This window comes from Neolamprologus multifasciatus, chromosome 12 (assembly GCF_963576455.1).
Source record: "Neolamprologus multifasciatus chromosome 12, fNeoMul1.2, whole genome shotgun sequence".
In the NCBI taxonomy this organism is placed as follows: Eukaryota; Metazoa; Chordata; class Actinopteri; order Cichliformes; family Cichlidae; genus Neolamprologus; species Neolamprologus multifasciatus.
Genome location: NC_140450.1, coordinates 6,161,779 through 6,178,105, shown reverse-complemented (window position 1 = coordinate 6,178,105; position 16,327 = coordinate 6,161,779). Strand labels below are relative to the sequence as shown.

General features: G+C 41.1%; 2 protein-coding genes across 3 annotated transcripts; one reads left to right on the top strand and one right to left on the bottom strand.

Moving 5' to 3' along the window:
* Positions 1-2,009: 2,009 nt before the first annotated feature.
* LOC146506278 (uncharacterized) lies at positions 2,010-10,078 on the bottom strand. Of its 2 annotated transcripts, none has more exons than XM_085180368.1 (9): positions 9,879-10,078; positions 7,034-7,305; positions 6,425-6,578; positions 6,072-6,318; positions 5,722-5,810; positions 5,387-5,537; positions 3,690-3,850; positions 3,236-3,328; positions 2,010-2,195 (listed from the first exon to the last, which is right to left on the bottom strand). In XM_085180368.1, exons 1-9 carry the CDS (start codon positions 9,959-9,961, stop codon positions 2,054-2,056), a joined length of 1,392 nt encoding a protein of 463 aa, XP_085036494.1. In that variant the 5' UTR covers positions 9,962-10,078; the 3' UTR covers positions 2,010-2,053. The 2 variants fall into 2 exon arrangements, with proteins under 2 accessions (XP_085036494.1, XP_085036495.1); XM_085180369.1 differs by having other exon boundaries at positions 3,690-3,847.
* Positions 10,079-10,170: 92 nt separating this feature from the next.
* LOC146506277 (uncharacterized) lies at positions 10,171-15,289 on the top strand. Its single transcript, XM_085180370.1, has 2 exons — positions 10,171-10,665; positions 10,940-15,289. The coding sequence occupies exon 2, from the start codon at positions 13,989-13,991 to the stop codon at positions 15,114-15,116; it is 1,128 nt and encodes a 375-aa protein (XP_085036496.1). The 5' UTR covers positions 10,171-10,665; positions 10,940-13,988; the 3' UTR covers positions 15,117-15,289.
* Positions 15,290-16,327: the final 1,038 nt, after the last annotated feature.

Here is a 16,327-nt window from a genome sequence, read left to right as displayed (position 1 = left end):
GGTTTATTTTTGCATTATGGATTGTTTTCTGATGTTCTGGTGCTTTGTTTATTATTATTATTATCATTATAGATCTGTTTCTGTTATTCTTGGTGAGGGACCAGTTCTCATGTGTATTTCTGTTCAGTGTCTAGTCTGTCTCTCAGTGTCGTGTCTGCATCTTTGTTTAGTGGTTTCTTGTTTCCTGTTTTATTGTGAAAGTCTTTGTCTTATGTTAGTGTGTGCAGCTTAGCTCCCCCTGTCTCGTTAGCCCTGATCTCTCCCAGCTGTGTCTCCCTCCTGTTACCCATTCCCTGATTACCACCCTGTGTATATTAGCCCTGTGTTGTCCTCAACCCAGTCTCACGTTGTACCCTCAGATCCTGCCTGTGTGTTCCAGTTAGTGTTTTCATGTTTGGTTTCTGTTTTGTTGGTGGCAGCAATAAAGCTGTGGTTTTCAGTTATATTTCCGTCTCAAGAGTCCTGCACTTGGATCCACATCTCCACCTGCCCGCACACAGAGCCCTGACACACAGACATGCGGCTTATTTGGGCAGTTTACTCATTATTTTTTAGCAGTCATGGAGGCACCTTTACCTGTTGTTGTTGGGAGTGTTCAAGATCCATGCTTGGGTGTGGTTGTGCCAGTCATATTGTAGTTTCAATATTAGTGAAAATAAAGAAAACTTGGGTTTGAGATCCAGAAAAAGTAAAATTATGCCCTTACTCAAGCTAAAGAAAGTTTTTTCCGACCTCTGTCAGAAAATAAGCAAATTCATAAATACACCGATGTAACAGAAGCAAACATTTGTGCAATGTATGGTTTTACTTATTATATATATAAGTTAACTCAGAACGAGCTGCTGTAACAGGCTGCCACACACAGGGGGCGCCGGAAGAAATATATTTTATTTCACATATATTTTCCAGGTTTTTTTTAAAGATTTTAAAACTCTGTTTTATTGTAGTTACGACTGTCTATTCCCATGAAAACTGTGTGTGAATCATAATAAACTCATACTGCGTAAAATGCTCTGGCTTTTGGATCCAGAGTGGTGAATGTAACTGTGAGGGGAGAGTGACCCTCTGCAGGAAAAACACTGTTGAGCCAGTTTATTAAAAACAGATGTCTATGCTATTAATTATGTCTAAGTGTGCTACAGAAAAGCTTGTAAAACCCACAAGTGTATCGGAGCCTCATGACTTGTGTACGTGTGTGTGTATGTGTGTGAGTATGGGTATTCCAGGCTGGCCTCAACTTCCTGTTTGACCTAAGTCAACAGACTCACACATACAGCTGTAACACTGCTGCTACGTCATGTTGCATCACTCGCCAACACTCACTGCTGCTGACCGTTCAATGTGCTTTCCTGTGCACTCAGAGTCACCTAGGAATTTTTTTTGGTGAAATCTGAGGCTGCGTGCATTTTATCCAGTCGTGAAATCGCACTTTGGCGAAAAAAATAAATGGAGGTACTTGCAGAGGTCGCAGCAAATGTATGCAGGCCAAAATAGCTTAAACAGTGTACACCATGTGAGATTTTTAATAGAACAGACAGGTTGTCGTCTGAACTATCAGCTCATGTGGGCTGTCGTACATACACACCAGTATGATTAAAACTTCAACATTGAGGTTTAATTGTCAGATTTGGATGATGACTATACCTTATAGATTATGACTCGTGTGGGAATAAAACTTTAATCATTAATAATTCCTGAGACGAACACAAATTTTTAAACGCTGATGTTTTTCTTTATGTGGACATCTCTTCTCTCTCTCTTGTCCTTTAGCGGGCGACCAGCGGCGGTGGTCGGCCGCGCAACCAGTACGCTGCTGTAGGTGCCGCAGGTTCTCTTGCTTGACCAACGATTGTCTTCCACGCTTTTCAATCTAAGGCAATGGTTCTTGCCTGCTCAAGGTCAAGTCGAAGGGCCTTCAAATCATCCTGGATTTGCTTCATTATGTGGACATGACCTGACATACAGATGTGGACGTGTTAAATGCTTAAACGTGCTCTCAAGTCAGTATGTTTGTAGACAAATACATCAGCATTTAGAGGAAATGCAAGTTTTTTTATTTTCTTGCTGGATTTGGGTTCAGCAGACTGGTGGAGGTGGAGGGTGCTGCTTCTGCATGAGTGTCCCGAGAAGCCAGGTCAGATGGGTTAGACCTGTCATCAGAGGCTGCGATCGATGCCTTGCGACAGCCGGGTTTCCTGAGAGATTTATAAAGAAGCATAATGAAACAAAATCCAACCGCACAGTTTCTTTTTTAGCACTTCTAATTCTTAGGAGCACAACAATATTATTGAGAACTGACATCACAACCAACAACCTAATTAATCTCACACTCCTTTTACTTTTGTTTTTGTCCTCTACCCACTCCAAAATCATACTGAGGATGTTGAACTCCCTAATGCTCCACTTTATTCCCTTTCGTAAGAGTTTTTTCTCAGCAAACGGCCTGCTGATCAATGATGATGAGTCGTCTCTATTTCCTGAGGCAGCTGAGGTCCTTCAACATCTGTCTGACAATGCTCAGGATTTTCTTTGAGTCGTGGCTAGTGCTATTCTCTATGCTGTTGCATGCTGTGGGAGCAGGTTCAGTGTCGCAGATACCAAAAAAAGACTCAATAAACTGATTGGCCAGTAATGTTGTGAGGATGGAGCTGGATTCCCTTAGGGTGGTGTCGAATGTTGTCCAAGATAAAGACAATGCTGAATAATGGATGATCTGATATCGTCGTGTTGGTGTTGTTCCCAGATCATCATGAAAATGTTGTTCCAGGTTCAACATTGCAAGTGACCAATCACATTGTTGTGACGTTATTCTTTTGCGCACCAACCCATTCGTGCATTTATGAAATTCCAGTGTTGCAAGGACAATATCAATTCTGCTTAGCGTTTATTAAAGGGTTAGGGTCAGGGTTAGGGTCCGTTGATCGGCGGACAAAGGCGGTTTCTCGCAGCTTAAGTACAGTTTTTTGTTTTACGCCGGTTTTTCCCGAAGTCACAAAAGTATGACGTCACAACATTCTGATTGGTCACTTGCAATGTTGATCCTGGAACAACATTTAGTATGATGATCTGGGAACAACACCAACACGAGGATATCAGATCGTGCCTGAATAATACCTCCCACCCACTCCATCACATGTTGCTGTGGCCATCTCCCTGTACAACTCCTCCATCTAATACACTGTAAGCCAGTGGCAGCTGGCTGCTGGTGGACTGATGTCCTGCACCAGAGACGTACCTCCATCTGGGTCGAGGTAAGAAGCCAAGATCGCCCGGCCTGTAGCGGCTCAACAAAAACAGTGGATCTGTGCCAAGGTTCAAAGTCTCTGGGCTGAGGACAAATGGAACGACAGGACTGTTGTTATTAATTAACATTTTTTTGCGTGTTATCATTTTCTTCTTTACCTTAGCACTTTTTCTTTTCTTTTTGAGAAAAAAAAACATATCATGGTGTTTTTGAAACCAAAACAAAAGTCACAGCAACTAAGCAAAGGCTTATTTATAGAGGCGTACATTGTTTTTTGACTATTTTGAGGCCAACTGGGAGATAATCTGGCTCTCATGGGCCTCAGTCGGGCAAAGATCCAGTTCGCTGCTGTGAAGAACCTGGCAGCTTTCAGCAGATATCAGACCACCATTTTCACGACTCATTACACTAACATACACAAACCGGGCAAAGTGTTTCCAAGCACCTGACTGTTCTGGGGCCAGATGTCTGCAGTTTCTGCCCTCGACTGCTCTTCTCTGGGGAAGTATAAAGAGCGGACTCTGTTCCATGGGATGTGTTGCTTTCCAGGATCTCACGCAGCTTTTGGATCTTCTCCTGAGCCTCAGAGAATTTCTCTAAGCCCTTCTGAGGACAGAGAACAAAACCATTATCTCGGTGGATGAGACAGTGTACGCATTAGCAGGTAAGTCACAAAAGAATATTTTGTTCTCATAATACTATAGCGTTAAAAGACAATAAGGCTAATCAGTTAATAGTGTTCACTTCATCCTAGACCACCTAATGTGAAAGTGTTATCATTTTGAGTTTCTTTTTGTGTTCAGAAAAAATCAAAGCACTCACCAGTAGTTGGCAAATTACATCTTAGTTAGGTGAAAGATTTATATGAAATTTTGCCTCTTGCAAAACAATAATCAATACAGTGGCTCAACATTTCACCTAAAATGAACGAGGTTAATGTGAATAGAAGTAAACGAACTTGCAACAAATTCCTGCTTTTGCCATTTTAGGGGCTTTTTTCAGTCTCGCCACAATGTGTAGCAAACAGAGTGTGGACCCAAATGCATAGCTCGGCAGGCGGACTTATCTGAAAACTCAGATTTATTAGCTGACAAGTAGCAAACATAGAGCAGAGCTGGAGAAGACTGACAAACAGGGATACACATATGAGGAGAAATCACAACAAAGTGAAGAAAACTAGGGGCTTAAATACACATGAGATAATCAGGGTGCTGGAAAACACCTGGGAACACAGGTTAACAAAATCTAACTAATGAGAAAGGGGAAGCAGAACTGAACATACGCACACGAGACAAGGAATAACAAACTGAAACAGGGAATAATGCACACTGAGACTCAGACTAAGACACGTGAACTTGACACTGGGGAGTAATCAGACAGACTGAGAAGACAAAAGGTCAAAACACAGCAATCAGCCAGACGACACCAGGAGATGCTAAAGACTGAACACAGAAATGAGACAAAGACAGACTTGACACGAAAAAGGGAGCAGACAAGAACCAAAAACTAGAAACATCAGTAACAAAACTCAGAGTCCAACAATCTCAAAAACCTTGGTCAAAGACTCAGGAGCACAACAATAACAATCTATTTATAGATGATTAGATGATCTAATGCAGGGGTGAGGAACTCCAGGCCTCAAGGGCCGGTGTCCTGCAGGTTTTAGATCTCACCCTGGGTCAACACATCTGAATCAAAAGATTAGTTCATTATCAGACATCTGGAGAACTTCAAGACATGTTGGGGAGGTAATTTAGCCATTTAAATGAGCTGTGTTGGATCAAGGACACATCTAAAACCTGCAGGACACCGGCCCTCGAGGCCTGGAGTTCCCTACCCCTAATCTAACGTATCACACACAGAATAACTGTTTCACGATACCATCTTTATTGTTATTGAATTATTGAATTAATGTTTATAGCTTCATGCCAGAGTTTTACCTGTTGTGGAATATCTGGATACCTGGTTTCTTGGATGCCTGTCTCAATAGCAGAACATAAGGAGGATTTCCAGCAGTCTTCAATTAATACCAATCAAACTGGACCACCAAGCACAGAACTATCTCCCATGCGAACATTATAATATGCTGTGGCTGCAATCAAATGGCTAAAGGCCATAGTTATTGTCAGGCTGTGTTCTTACCATCACAGCACGTCTCAGAATGTTTGTTGCTTTCTCCATGTCTGCCTTGAGTTGCCTCCTCCTACTCATCTCCTCCTGGAGCTCGGCCTCCAGCTGAGCTGCCTCAGCTTTCTTTTGACTGCACACTTCAGAATCCAAGTTCAGCTGCTGTCTGAAATTATAACAGAATAAAAGTTGACCCAATGTGGGTATGGCTCAGTGGTAGAGCATCTGACTGTAGAGAAGCTGTCTCTGTTAACGTCTCTATTAAAGCTTTTGTATGTTGCTACTATCAGGAAGTTAAAAAAAATAATCTTGGAGAAACAGAAATAAACAAAAAGTAAAGAAGTAAAGACCTGAGGTCCTGTTTCTTGGCCAGCAAGAGGCTGTAGTTATTCAGCCGAACCTTGAGCTGCTGGCACTTCTTCGACAGGTGCTCTTCTTTCTGTAAATCAGGTGATAAATGTGGAGACATGAAAAATGAAAACGAGTTATCAGTTAAAATAGTGTTACAATATTTTAAGGCAATGCATATCTTCCCACACGACTCATTCTACAGAATAATAAAAAGTAATAAGACTTGTATGTTGCATGTAGTAATGTAACATCAACTTTTTAAACAGAAGGCAGATGTACCAATACAAGCTACCACTACCTCTAGGAATTACTCAGGCACATTTATGTCCCTTCTATGCAGACATCGTACCTCCTTGAGTTGGATGATGTCCTGGCTAGCTGCGTGGCTGTCCCTCTTCATGTTTTGTACTTCAAGACAGACTTCACTCTCTTGGCATTGCAGGATGGATTTCTCTTTCAAGAGTTTAAAGCTCTCTGCTGTAAGCTCCTTGACTTTTTTAAGCACCTCTGCGTGCTGAATCTTCTCCTCCTCAACATTTGCTGAAACTTGATTTTTGATGGAGCTCCACACTTGTTTCTCACAGTCTTGAAACACTCTGTTGTTGGAGAACAGGGGTCAGTAAGTCGACCCGGCATCCAGAGGGAACAACTGCTCCTGCAGTTATAACTGTAGCTTGAATTTAACTCTGCACTAGATCTTACTTTGCCCAATGTAAATCCAATTGTTTCTGCAGTTTGGCGATGGCAGCTTCATATTCTTCCCTCGTAGTGTACAGCTGCTTCTCAATAAACTCCACGTAGGCCAGTCGCTCTGTCATCCTCCCCCTCTCCTTCTGCTGCTGGTCCAGCTTCTCCTCTGAGTGGTGGAAAGGAGGTGCAAATGAAAACAGGAAGCAAGAAACATCTCAGTGTAAGCTTCACACGGTCTCAACAACGGTTTTGCAAAAATCATGGTTTGGAGACTGTGGTTATGATGTTTTTGCAAATCTCTCAAAAAGGCAGACACAAAAATTAAAACAGCAATTTTAAGGTTCAACCCACAATCAAATTAATATATTTTCTCCTGGTTTGGCTATAAATGTGCACAGTGGTGCAGCAGCTAGCTCATTAGCACTGTTGCCTCTTAGTGAGAAGGTTCCTGGTTTCAAACTCCCGACTGGCTGGGCCTTGTGTGCTCTTCTTGTACCTGTGGGCATGTGGTGGTGTGTCTCTCCAACTTCTGCCCCATGTTTAGACCAGCTGACTTAACCGAAACGAACAAACACAAGATGATGAAAAATAATAAATGATCTGACTCAGCGTCTATCTCACTTTGCGACGTGTTCTTTGACATGAGTGTGTCCACTTCCTTCTGTAGCTCCTCCTTCTGCTGGTTGAGACGCAGCTTGAGCTTATCGGTTTCCTTTTCGTCAGCTTGCTGCTGATGCTCCAACACCTTCCTCAGCTCCGCAACCTTTTTCTCTACTGCATTTGAGGAGTCTGTCAGGTAATTACATATATCGTCCCTGTCCCTCCCCATTGCTCCATACCAAAATTTGAGGTCATCTATCAGTTTCTTCAGCTCGTCACATCTGAGCTGACACCTGCAAGAAAAGGACATATGGGTTTAGAAGTTATGAATCTAATATGAAATGCTGAGCTGAAACTGCTGTAGCTGGTACATCAGAATAGTGAAAAAGGAAGTTTTAAGATTTTATAATTGAGGAAGAAATAATACATTTACTTGGTCCTTACAGAGGGGTGAGGTGAGGTTAACAGGTTAAGGAGGTGAGTTGAGCCTAGAGTCTGAAAGATTGTTTTCTTTTTGCCATTGTAACTTCTGCTGAACAGATAACCTGGTCTGGATCATGTCATGTTCAGAGTTTTGCTTTAAAATAATCTGGAAGCGCCATGTTTTCACTAATTCTTTTATTTACAGTATCCGGTAAGAGATATAGAGTCTCTGCTGATGGACTGCATTTATAGCAAATGTAGCTGTTAAGTTTTGTTGTTGTGAAATATGTGTTGTATTGTCTTTGGAATTTGCACGTAGGTCTAATCATATTCAGATGGTGATACAGAAACTTTGCTTGTTATTTTATGCATAAATGCTATGTCATTGCCACACTGAAGAAAGTTTCAAGTTCTTGACTCTGTTTCTGAAAAAAGATTGTAATGTTGCTTCCTTTGTTAATTTACACCTGAGGTAAAGATCGTAAGGAAAGTATGGGCTCAGATTCAGACGGAGGATTCAAACCCAGGTCAGCTACAGTTATTCTTCTATATTTTTACAGTAAATAGAATTTTTAGCTTTCATAATTAAATTATGGATTTGAGGCTGTTTGTTGTCACTATTTCATTTAATTGAATGTTTTTCAGATTTTTTTAAAATCACATGTAAGAAGAATTGCATAGCAGTTAGGGACCGTGTTATTTGTAGCCGGTGTCGTGCCAAAGTAGGTATCCCCGACAGAATGTGTTTCCCCTGTGCTGGGAGCACGCAGGAAGTGCTGATGTTTTCATTTTGTGAAAAAGTGAAAAATTAGTATCGTTACATTACCATTCAGTTTGAGGGTTACAACAGAAAATTATATATTTATTGCTCACGGGGTATCAGATGGGATTATTTTAATAAACCATTAACATTTTGGCTGATAACTATTTTTATTCTCCTGTAACTTTACTATATAAAGAGCTAAATCCTCCAAAGTTTCAGGAGTAATGCCTCATAATAAGAAGTGTTTGTGAACGAAAAATCAGCAATGTGGGATACTGTTGGGTGTTGTGTTGGGAAGGTTACTTTTAAAATGTATTCCATTACAGAATACAGAATACATGCCCCAAAATGTATTCTGTAACGTATTCCGTTACGTTACTCAATGAGAGTAACGTATTCTGAATACTTTGGATTACTCAATATATTATCATGCTGTTTACAACTACATGAATGTACTATTGCTGTGATTTATTACTGTTACTGAAGGTCCGCGGCTCCGAACCGTAGTAAAGGACCTCTGGCTAATACGGCGGGTTCTGTGTCAACCTGTAGCCGAAAACTAGCTTTACTTTGTTGTCTGGGTCAACTTTGCTTGCGAGAGACAGAGAGAGGCGTTGAAAGGCTGCTCTAACGGAACTTATTGGTTTTGGAGGAAAACACGAACACGGTGTACAGTCGAGTCTTAATAGCTTACTTACAACTGGGCTCGTCAGGCACTCTTCTTGGCTGCAGTGGTTATTATTATATTTACATGCTTCCAGCTCCCGTTTTTGCTCGATGACAGCTCGTACTTTTCCTTTTTCTCCCTCCCTCGCTCACAGACACATAACGTGTATGGCAGTCCATTCTCCCTGCAGCACGGACTACACTGCCTATGATGCTACATTCTTTAGAGCTATACCGGTAGCATTCTGCCTATTAGCTTAGCACAACAACAACAGGCGCTCTCTCACCCAGGAAACACGCAGAGAGAGAGCGTAACCCTGTAACCATGGCAACCGTAACGCTGCCGCCTGGAACAACAGAACGTAGCTGTCAAACAAAACCCAAACAGGCCTGACCCGCCACAATATGAAACAGGGAAGTGTAATCCATTTATTTCAACAAAGTAACTGTATTCTAAATACCACCTTTTTAAACGGTAACTGTAACGGAATACAGTTACTCTTATTTTGTATTTTAAATACGTAACGGCGGTACATGTATTCCGTTACTCCCCAACACTGTCCGTGATTTACACAGGGGGAACAAATTGTGGCAGGATCAGCCTGATATTATTTGTATCCCACTATAACTTCGTTGTATAAAGAGCTAACATCTCAAAAATGTCAGGAGTAGTTAGTCATTATAAGAAGTGTTTGTAAACTAAAAATCAACAATGTGGGATACTGTTTGTCCGTGATTTGGACAGTCCAGCGTGTGCTCCCGACGGAGGGGAAACAAATTCTGTCGGGGATACCTAGTTTGGCACGACACCGGTACTGTAGAAACCTTCAAGATAAAAGCAGTCAGTCACAACATAGCTGCCATTTGATCCAAAAGCTGATGAAGCACACACAGATACATGTAACCTATGAAGTTGTTCTATAATCACGTGTTTAAAAGTTTTGGGACATTTTTGTGTTATATTAAAAGTCGTTTACCCAACACAGGAGCAGCTATAGTGCAACAGTTTCTTACCTTTGCAGCTCCTTATCTAAGAACTGAATTTGTGTCAAATACAAAGCCCTGTCTCTGTCATTAGGAACTGTCTCATCTGCCATAGTTGCCGATTTTTCCGCCTTTTTTCCGATAAACTTGTTGGTGTTGTGTTTTATCTCCACTGCTTTAACGGCACATTTTCAAATAGCACAGAGAAACGATGTTAGTTGTTGCCAGGATACGCTGCATTCAGGGACCGCTTGAAATATTCACCACTTCGTGTATTTGCTATAAATGCAAATGTATATATAGTCTGCTGGTTGTTATGGTTCATTTAAGACTTCAGTTTGTTTTTTGTTTGTTTATTTGCAAAGTTGATTTTCAGTTTACAAATTTAGTCGTCACATTAATGAGATTAATGAATTATCTGAAAGGAAATCTAGCAATTATAGCAACAATGCCCAGTTATACAGTTATTGTGATAACAATAACTGCTTTATTTTATATATTATATTTTAGGATTTTTTTTTAGTTTAGTTTAGTCATTTATATCATTGTTTATATGTATTGGGATTATCCTGAAGCATCTAATTACTAATTGTATGGTTTTATAAACACTTATAATCACTAACTGATCACTGTTTACTGCCCTTAGTTTTCATGCTCCTGAGCTTCTTATCTGTCTACAGAGCCACCTTGCATATGCAGAGGAAACACAGCACCTCTCAGGCAGAGCTGTACATGCTTGTCTGTTGGCTGACAGTCAGTCTGCTCTGGGTTTGATCGCATTACTCCCCATGACAAAAGCTCAGTGCTGCTCTGTGAGGTAAAGAACACAAACGCATGGTCTCTGACTATCAAGAGGCTTACATTTGTGGGCTTTTAAAGCGTAACTACACCTTCAAATTATGCAGTCACAGCAGATGCATCGCAACAGAGGAAGGAGTTAACACTTCACTGCCACTGAATATGTGTGTGTATAATTTAGCCTTGACAGTTTTACTGCATTGTTCACCTTTTGTACAGAGAGCAGAGGTTGATGAAAGGTTACATGAAGACTTCAGAAGGTTTTATCAGTTTTTTTCTTTCCTCTTCTTCAGTTCTGACAAAATCGACTCTCCCTCAACACAAAAGACGCACCACGAGAGTCGTCCAACCCACGGATCTATTAATACCTGCAAATAGAGGTGCTCCCTGAACATGTGGCTGCCAAACCAAAATGTTTCTCTAATTACTGTGTTTGGTCTCAAACAGACACACAACGTTCACAAAACCAAGTTGATCTCAATGATTCATTTACTTTATTCTTTTTTTTTTTTTATATATATCACTTGTTTGAATTTGTGATTTTGATTCAGTCTAATTTTATTTCATTTCTTGCTTTCAGGTTATGTTTCCAGTGTGTTTGAAAATATTTAGTCTTCATTTAGTTTTTGAAGTTGACTCACAAGCTTGTAGACATCCGAAGTCAAAATTAACAAATACTAAAACTTAGGGTAATTGATTTTTTTGGTGATATGATTTTGTTTTAGTTAGTTTTACAAAATTATTTCAGTTGGTAAACTATAATAACCTTGATCTACAAAGGTCTTTTGCAGGAAACAGTAGGCGTACATTTTAAAAAGTGAATGTGATGTTTGCAAGTTTCTATGTAACGAAGCGTGAAGTCTCATAAAAATCCTAATATGAAGACTACTACTTACTACTTAATTAAATAACAGACCTCGGTAGCTACGTTACAATATGACAACCACAGCTGGGCAAACTAATTATATCTAATTATATTATTTAGAACTAATTATGTGTTTTCAGTTTCTGAAGCTTGAGCACGATCTTTCTTTTGGCACAAAGTAAAAATACCAATTCCAATATTCAGTCAGACCTTATAAAAGTAAAATGTTTGGTTAGCTGCGTGTGACTCGAACAGGAGTTCAAACCCAGCGTACACCTGTGTTTGCATACCTTCAGGTACAGTCAATCATTTTCATTGCTGAGGTTTCTCCTATGCACATTGTCATAACCTGTGAAGTGTCCTGCACGCTACCTCCACCACCCACAGATATTCAGCCCGAGGCCGGCATACTGTAACTCAGCTGTCTCTGTGTTATTGTCTGTTTTCCTCTGTTGCATCGGCCCCTGGGAGGACGATGCCCTCAAAATACAAATAATGTGCTCTTTGCACGAAAAGTGAGACGGATATGTTTCCTCACTGGGAAAGGATTAGATGGTGGAAGACATGAGCAGAGAGACAAAACAGCTCGTGGTGGAAAGTGAGGGTGTGGAGGTTAAGACATTCAGCTCTCACGACACGTGTCGTGAGTTCATTTTCTAAAAATATCTTTTCCTTTTGCGAAAAACTACAACTTTAGCACTAAGATATTTCAAAGAAACTTTAGACAAATCAAACTCTCAGAAAAGGTTCATTCTTTTTTTTTCCAATAAATTATAAGATGTCAATTATTCCAGCAAGATGCAAAAAGCTTTTTGAGTTCTTCCTCTTGGCAAATAATCACTGAATATTTGCATATTAAACTTAATGTGAGTCGAGCAAACACACACGTACAGAAAACATACAAAAATCTTCATTATCCTTGCATGTAATGCCTTGTCATATCTCACAATATTAAAACCTTTAGCCAGGACTGTCTGCAGTGACAGTTATGTCTCCATGTTTAAGATTTTTTGTTTTCTGGTATTTGCTGGTCCCAAACCATCTTTGGCTACAACAACCAGCTTTATACCTCTCCCCTTGTCCTTTTGATTACCAATATTTTAATTCTTGACTACTCCTGAACTTTGCCACAGTAAGAGCACCTAAACCTTAACCCTGTCCTATTAACATTAGAGTTTGTGTCCTAGTTGCAGCAACAACAGATAAAAAGAATGAGAGACGAGAACGAAATCTGCTGCAGGCCTCGGGCTGCAGAGCACGGGAGAGGCACGCATCGAAATAGCTGCTTAAACAAGGTTTTTACCAATCTGTGTCTGAATATGCTACCTGTTTGTTTCCCAGTTGTCATGGCAGCCGGTAATTAAAGCTAAAAGCACACCAAGTGTTGCTGAACACAGCAATCAGCTTCTGCTCCTCCTCCAGTTAGTCTCACATATTTTGTGTTGACTGGCTGACAATATTACAAAGAGATTTAAAGACATGAAGCGCATGAGACTGGCTCATTAGCTTGCTGTAGTAACACAGTTTTACCTGGCGACAGATGGAAAGTCAGCGCCATCAGACATAACACAACATGCCTCATTTATGTTTTCAGTTTACTTTTCCTAGTAAATCCAATCACACTGCTTTAAAGCATGAGGCCATGGGTTATCTAACTCTCTAAAGTAGAATTTTATTAAATTACTTTAAACTAAAAAACCTTTAGGAATTGTTCTAGAGGATTGTGGTGGATGTTTGCAAATTTAAAGAGTGGCAGGTGGTGGAGGTGGAGCATTCATCAGTTGTCATAACACCATAAAGTCAAATACGGACAGGCTGTTCAATTGAAACCCAGTGTGTTGTAACTTTATTGCAGTGTATTGTTTGATAACAGCATTTTGGTTATTTTGTAAGTGATTTAAGTGTTATTCACATGTTTAGTGAGAGCTGTTAATTATAGATTTAATTTTCTGTTAAACGGGAGCATTTAAAAGGTATTTTCATTAGAAAACTGCGTTTCCCAGAATCCTTTGTGGTAGACGAAAGTTACTCTGGGTTTTTAGCTAGCAAAGAAAGTTTCGGGAAGCCATCATATGTTGCTCTGATGTCGAGAAGTTTATTTGTTGTACATTCACCTTTTTGAAGCCTTATATAAAGACTATCGTTTCTACAACTGATGTCCGATCCATTTTTTTGGCTAAGTGGATTCGCCACAACACAGTGTGTTCACTGATAAATTCCACTTGGTGCTGCGATTATTATTATTAGCCTTCAAATTACAGGTTGTGCTTTTGGAACAAATATGAACGGATACCTTTTAACTGCCACGACAAAGAAGAACAAAACCTTTAGAAACCACTTACCAACTCAAATTACACCTGACCATCAGCATTTACAACATCCTGAATGCCACTGATGTTGTTAGGATATTAGAATGCTGCTCGGATATTAGAATATTAGAATGCTCCCCCGTGTCACCTATTGTAGCCAACCTTTACATGGAGGAAGTGGAAAGGAAGGCTCTTGGCTCTTTCAAAGGAACAGTACCCAGCCACTGGTACAGATATGTAGACGACACCTGGGTCAAAATCAAGACACAAGAAGTGGAATCCTTCACTGCGCACATCAACGCTGTGGATAAAAACATCAAGTTCACCAGGGAAGACACGAAGGATGACTGTTTGCCTTTCCTGGACTGCGCTGTGCACATTGAAGAGAATGGCAACCTCAACATCGAAGTTTACCGGAAGCCCACACACACGGACCAGTACCTCCTGTTTGACTCCCATCACCCTCTGGAACACAAACTTGGAGTAATTAGGACCCTACACCACCGGGCAGAACATGTTCCCTCTAAGCCTGAAGGGAAAAAGAAGGAACACACACATGTAAAGGAAGCACTCAAAACGTGCGGCTATCCTAAATGGGCGTTTTTAAAGTCAGCAAAGAGGCACAGAAAAGAAGATCAGACACCAGCGAGGGAGGATAAGAAGGACAGGCGCAACAACATTGTCATCCCCTATGTAGCCGGTGTATCAGAGAAACTCAGGAGGGTTTTCTCCAAGCGTGACATCCCGGTGTACTTCAGACCCAGCAACACACTCAGACAAAAACTGGTTCACCCGAAAGACAAAACGCCAAAACACAGACTTAACAATGTGGTGTATGCCGTACAGTGCAGCGAGGAATGCCCAGACTTCTACATTGGAGAGACCAAACAGCCACTTCACAAGCGCATGGCACAACACAGAAGAGCGACCTCCACAGGACAAGATTCAGCTGTCCATCTGCATCTTAAGGATAAAGGACACTCTTTCGAGGATGCCAATGTTCACATTTTGGACAGAGAGGACAGATGGTTTGAAAGAGGAGTGAAAGAAGCCATCTATGTCCACTGTGAGCGACCATCTTTGAACAGAGGCGGTGGTTTACGAAACCAACTCTCTGCCATCTATAATCCAGTTTTGAGATCCCTTCCCAGACGCCTTAAGGCCCACTCACATCCTGGGCCATCTGACCTCAGGAATTCGCATGATAAGGTGGGGCCAGGTTTCACAATGAAATCACCCGAAACTCTGGCTGATTGGGACCCACACCCAGTTCCACACCTTGGCTCAGGCGATTAGAGGATCATCAGGGGGTCCTTTTGTCCCTCTGTGGGGGGAAACTCCCACTAGGGTTATATCTGGGACTCTCCACCATTTGACCTTAGAACTGAAGAAGCCTCTCGGATGAGAGGTGAAACGTCTTCAAGTAACTTAAAGAAGTCCAGACGCCTTTCTTTGCAAGCTCCTTTGACTAGAATGCTGCTCGCTTATCTCAGCTCAGAAACATTTAGATGTTCTCACAATAATTACAATATTTTCAAGTTATTCACTGCAGGAAAATGTTGTAAATAAAGGTGCACTCTGTAATGTAAAGTACATGTAAAGTAGGCCCATCTCTCACATGCCCTGCTTATAAAAAGGATGCAATCTACATGTTTGGTGAGAGTGTGAATTGTTCTTATTTGTAGCGACTGTTTACAGATGTTCCCTAATCACACCACAGTAATAATGTTGCAGTTATCTTTGTGAGAACCAGTTGGGTTCAGACCACGGCCATCAAACAGACCCTGGGACCAAAATTGACCCGGCAAAGACTCCAATCTGGCCCACTCACATTTCCAGCTTTGGAAAATGTAAAGGAGTAAAGGTATAAATCTGTCATGGTCCTGGGTCCTTTTGACCCAGCGTTTTATGTTTTCTATTAGTGTGATTATTGGTTCTGTTCTTCCTGTTTAGTGTTTACTCTGTTCTGCCCGTGTGTTCCTGTATCTAGTCCGCATTTCTTAGTCTGTGTCCTTTCATGTGTAAGTTCCTGTTTTTATTGTGAAAGTCTGTGTCTTATGTCAGTGTATTCTGTTTACGTTTCCCCGGCCTCGTCAGCTGTGATGTCTTCCAGGTGTGTTCCCCTCCTGTTTCCCATTCCCTGATTCCTGCCGTGTGTATTTATAGGGTGTGTTACCTCGTCCTTGTGCTGGTTCGTCTGTGTTGTTTCCCCTCGGTCTCCCTGCGGCTCTCCGTATGTATTTCCCCGAACCTCCCTGCATCTACGTTTCTGGTTTGTTTTGTTAGTTTGCCCAGTTTAGGTTTTTCTGTTACACCTTCACCCACGCCATTGCTGTTGTATTTTCTTTTGTAAATAAATACTCATCTGCACCAGATGCCGCCTTTTGGGTCCTAGCTCCTATTCCACACGTCTGCCACACCGGACGTGACAAAATCTTGGAATTTTAACTGTATTTGCATATGATTTATAACTTTTCCTACCAAAAAAGACTTCCCTCGTGGCCATG

Bases quoted from the DNA above. Each gene is read 5' to 3' on its own strand.
- LOC146506278 (XM_085180368.1), bottom strand. From the start codon at position 9,961: ATGGCAGATGAGACAGTTCCTAATGACAGAGACAGGGCTTTGTATTTG. The intron at 6,319-6,424 runs GTAAGATCTAGT...CTCCAACAACAG, and splicing joins TTGGATTTACATTGGGCAAA to AGTGTTTCAAGACTGTGAGA. The intron at 5,811-6,071 runs GTACGATGTCTG...CCTGATTTACAG, and splicing joins ACATCATCCAACTCAAGGAG to AAAGAAGAGCACCTGTCGAA.
- LOC146506277 (XM_085180370.1), top strand. From the start codon at position 13,989: ATGGAGGAAGTGGAAAGGAAGGCTCTTGGCTCTTTCAAAGGAACAGTA.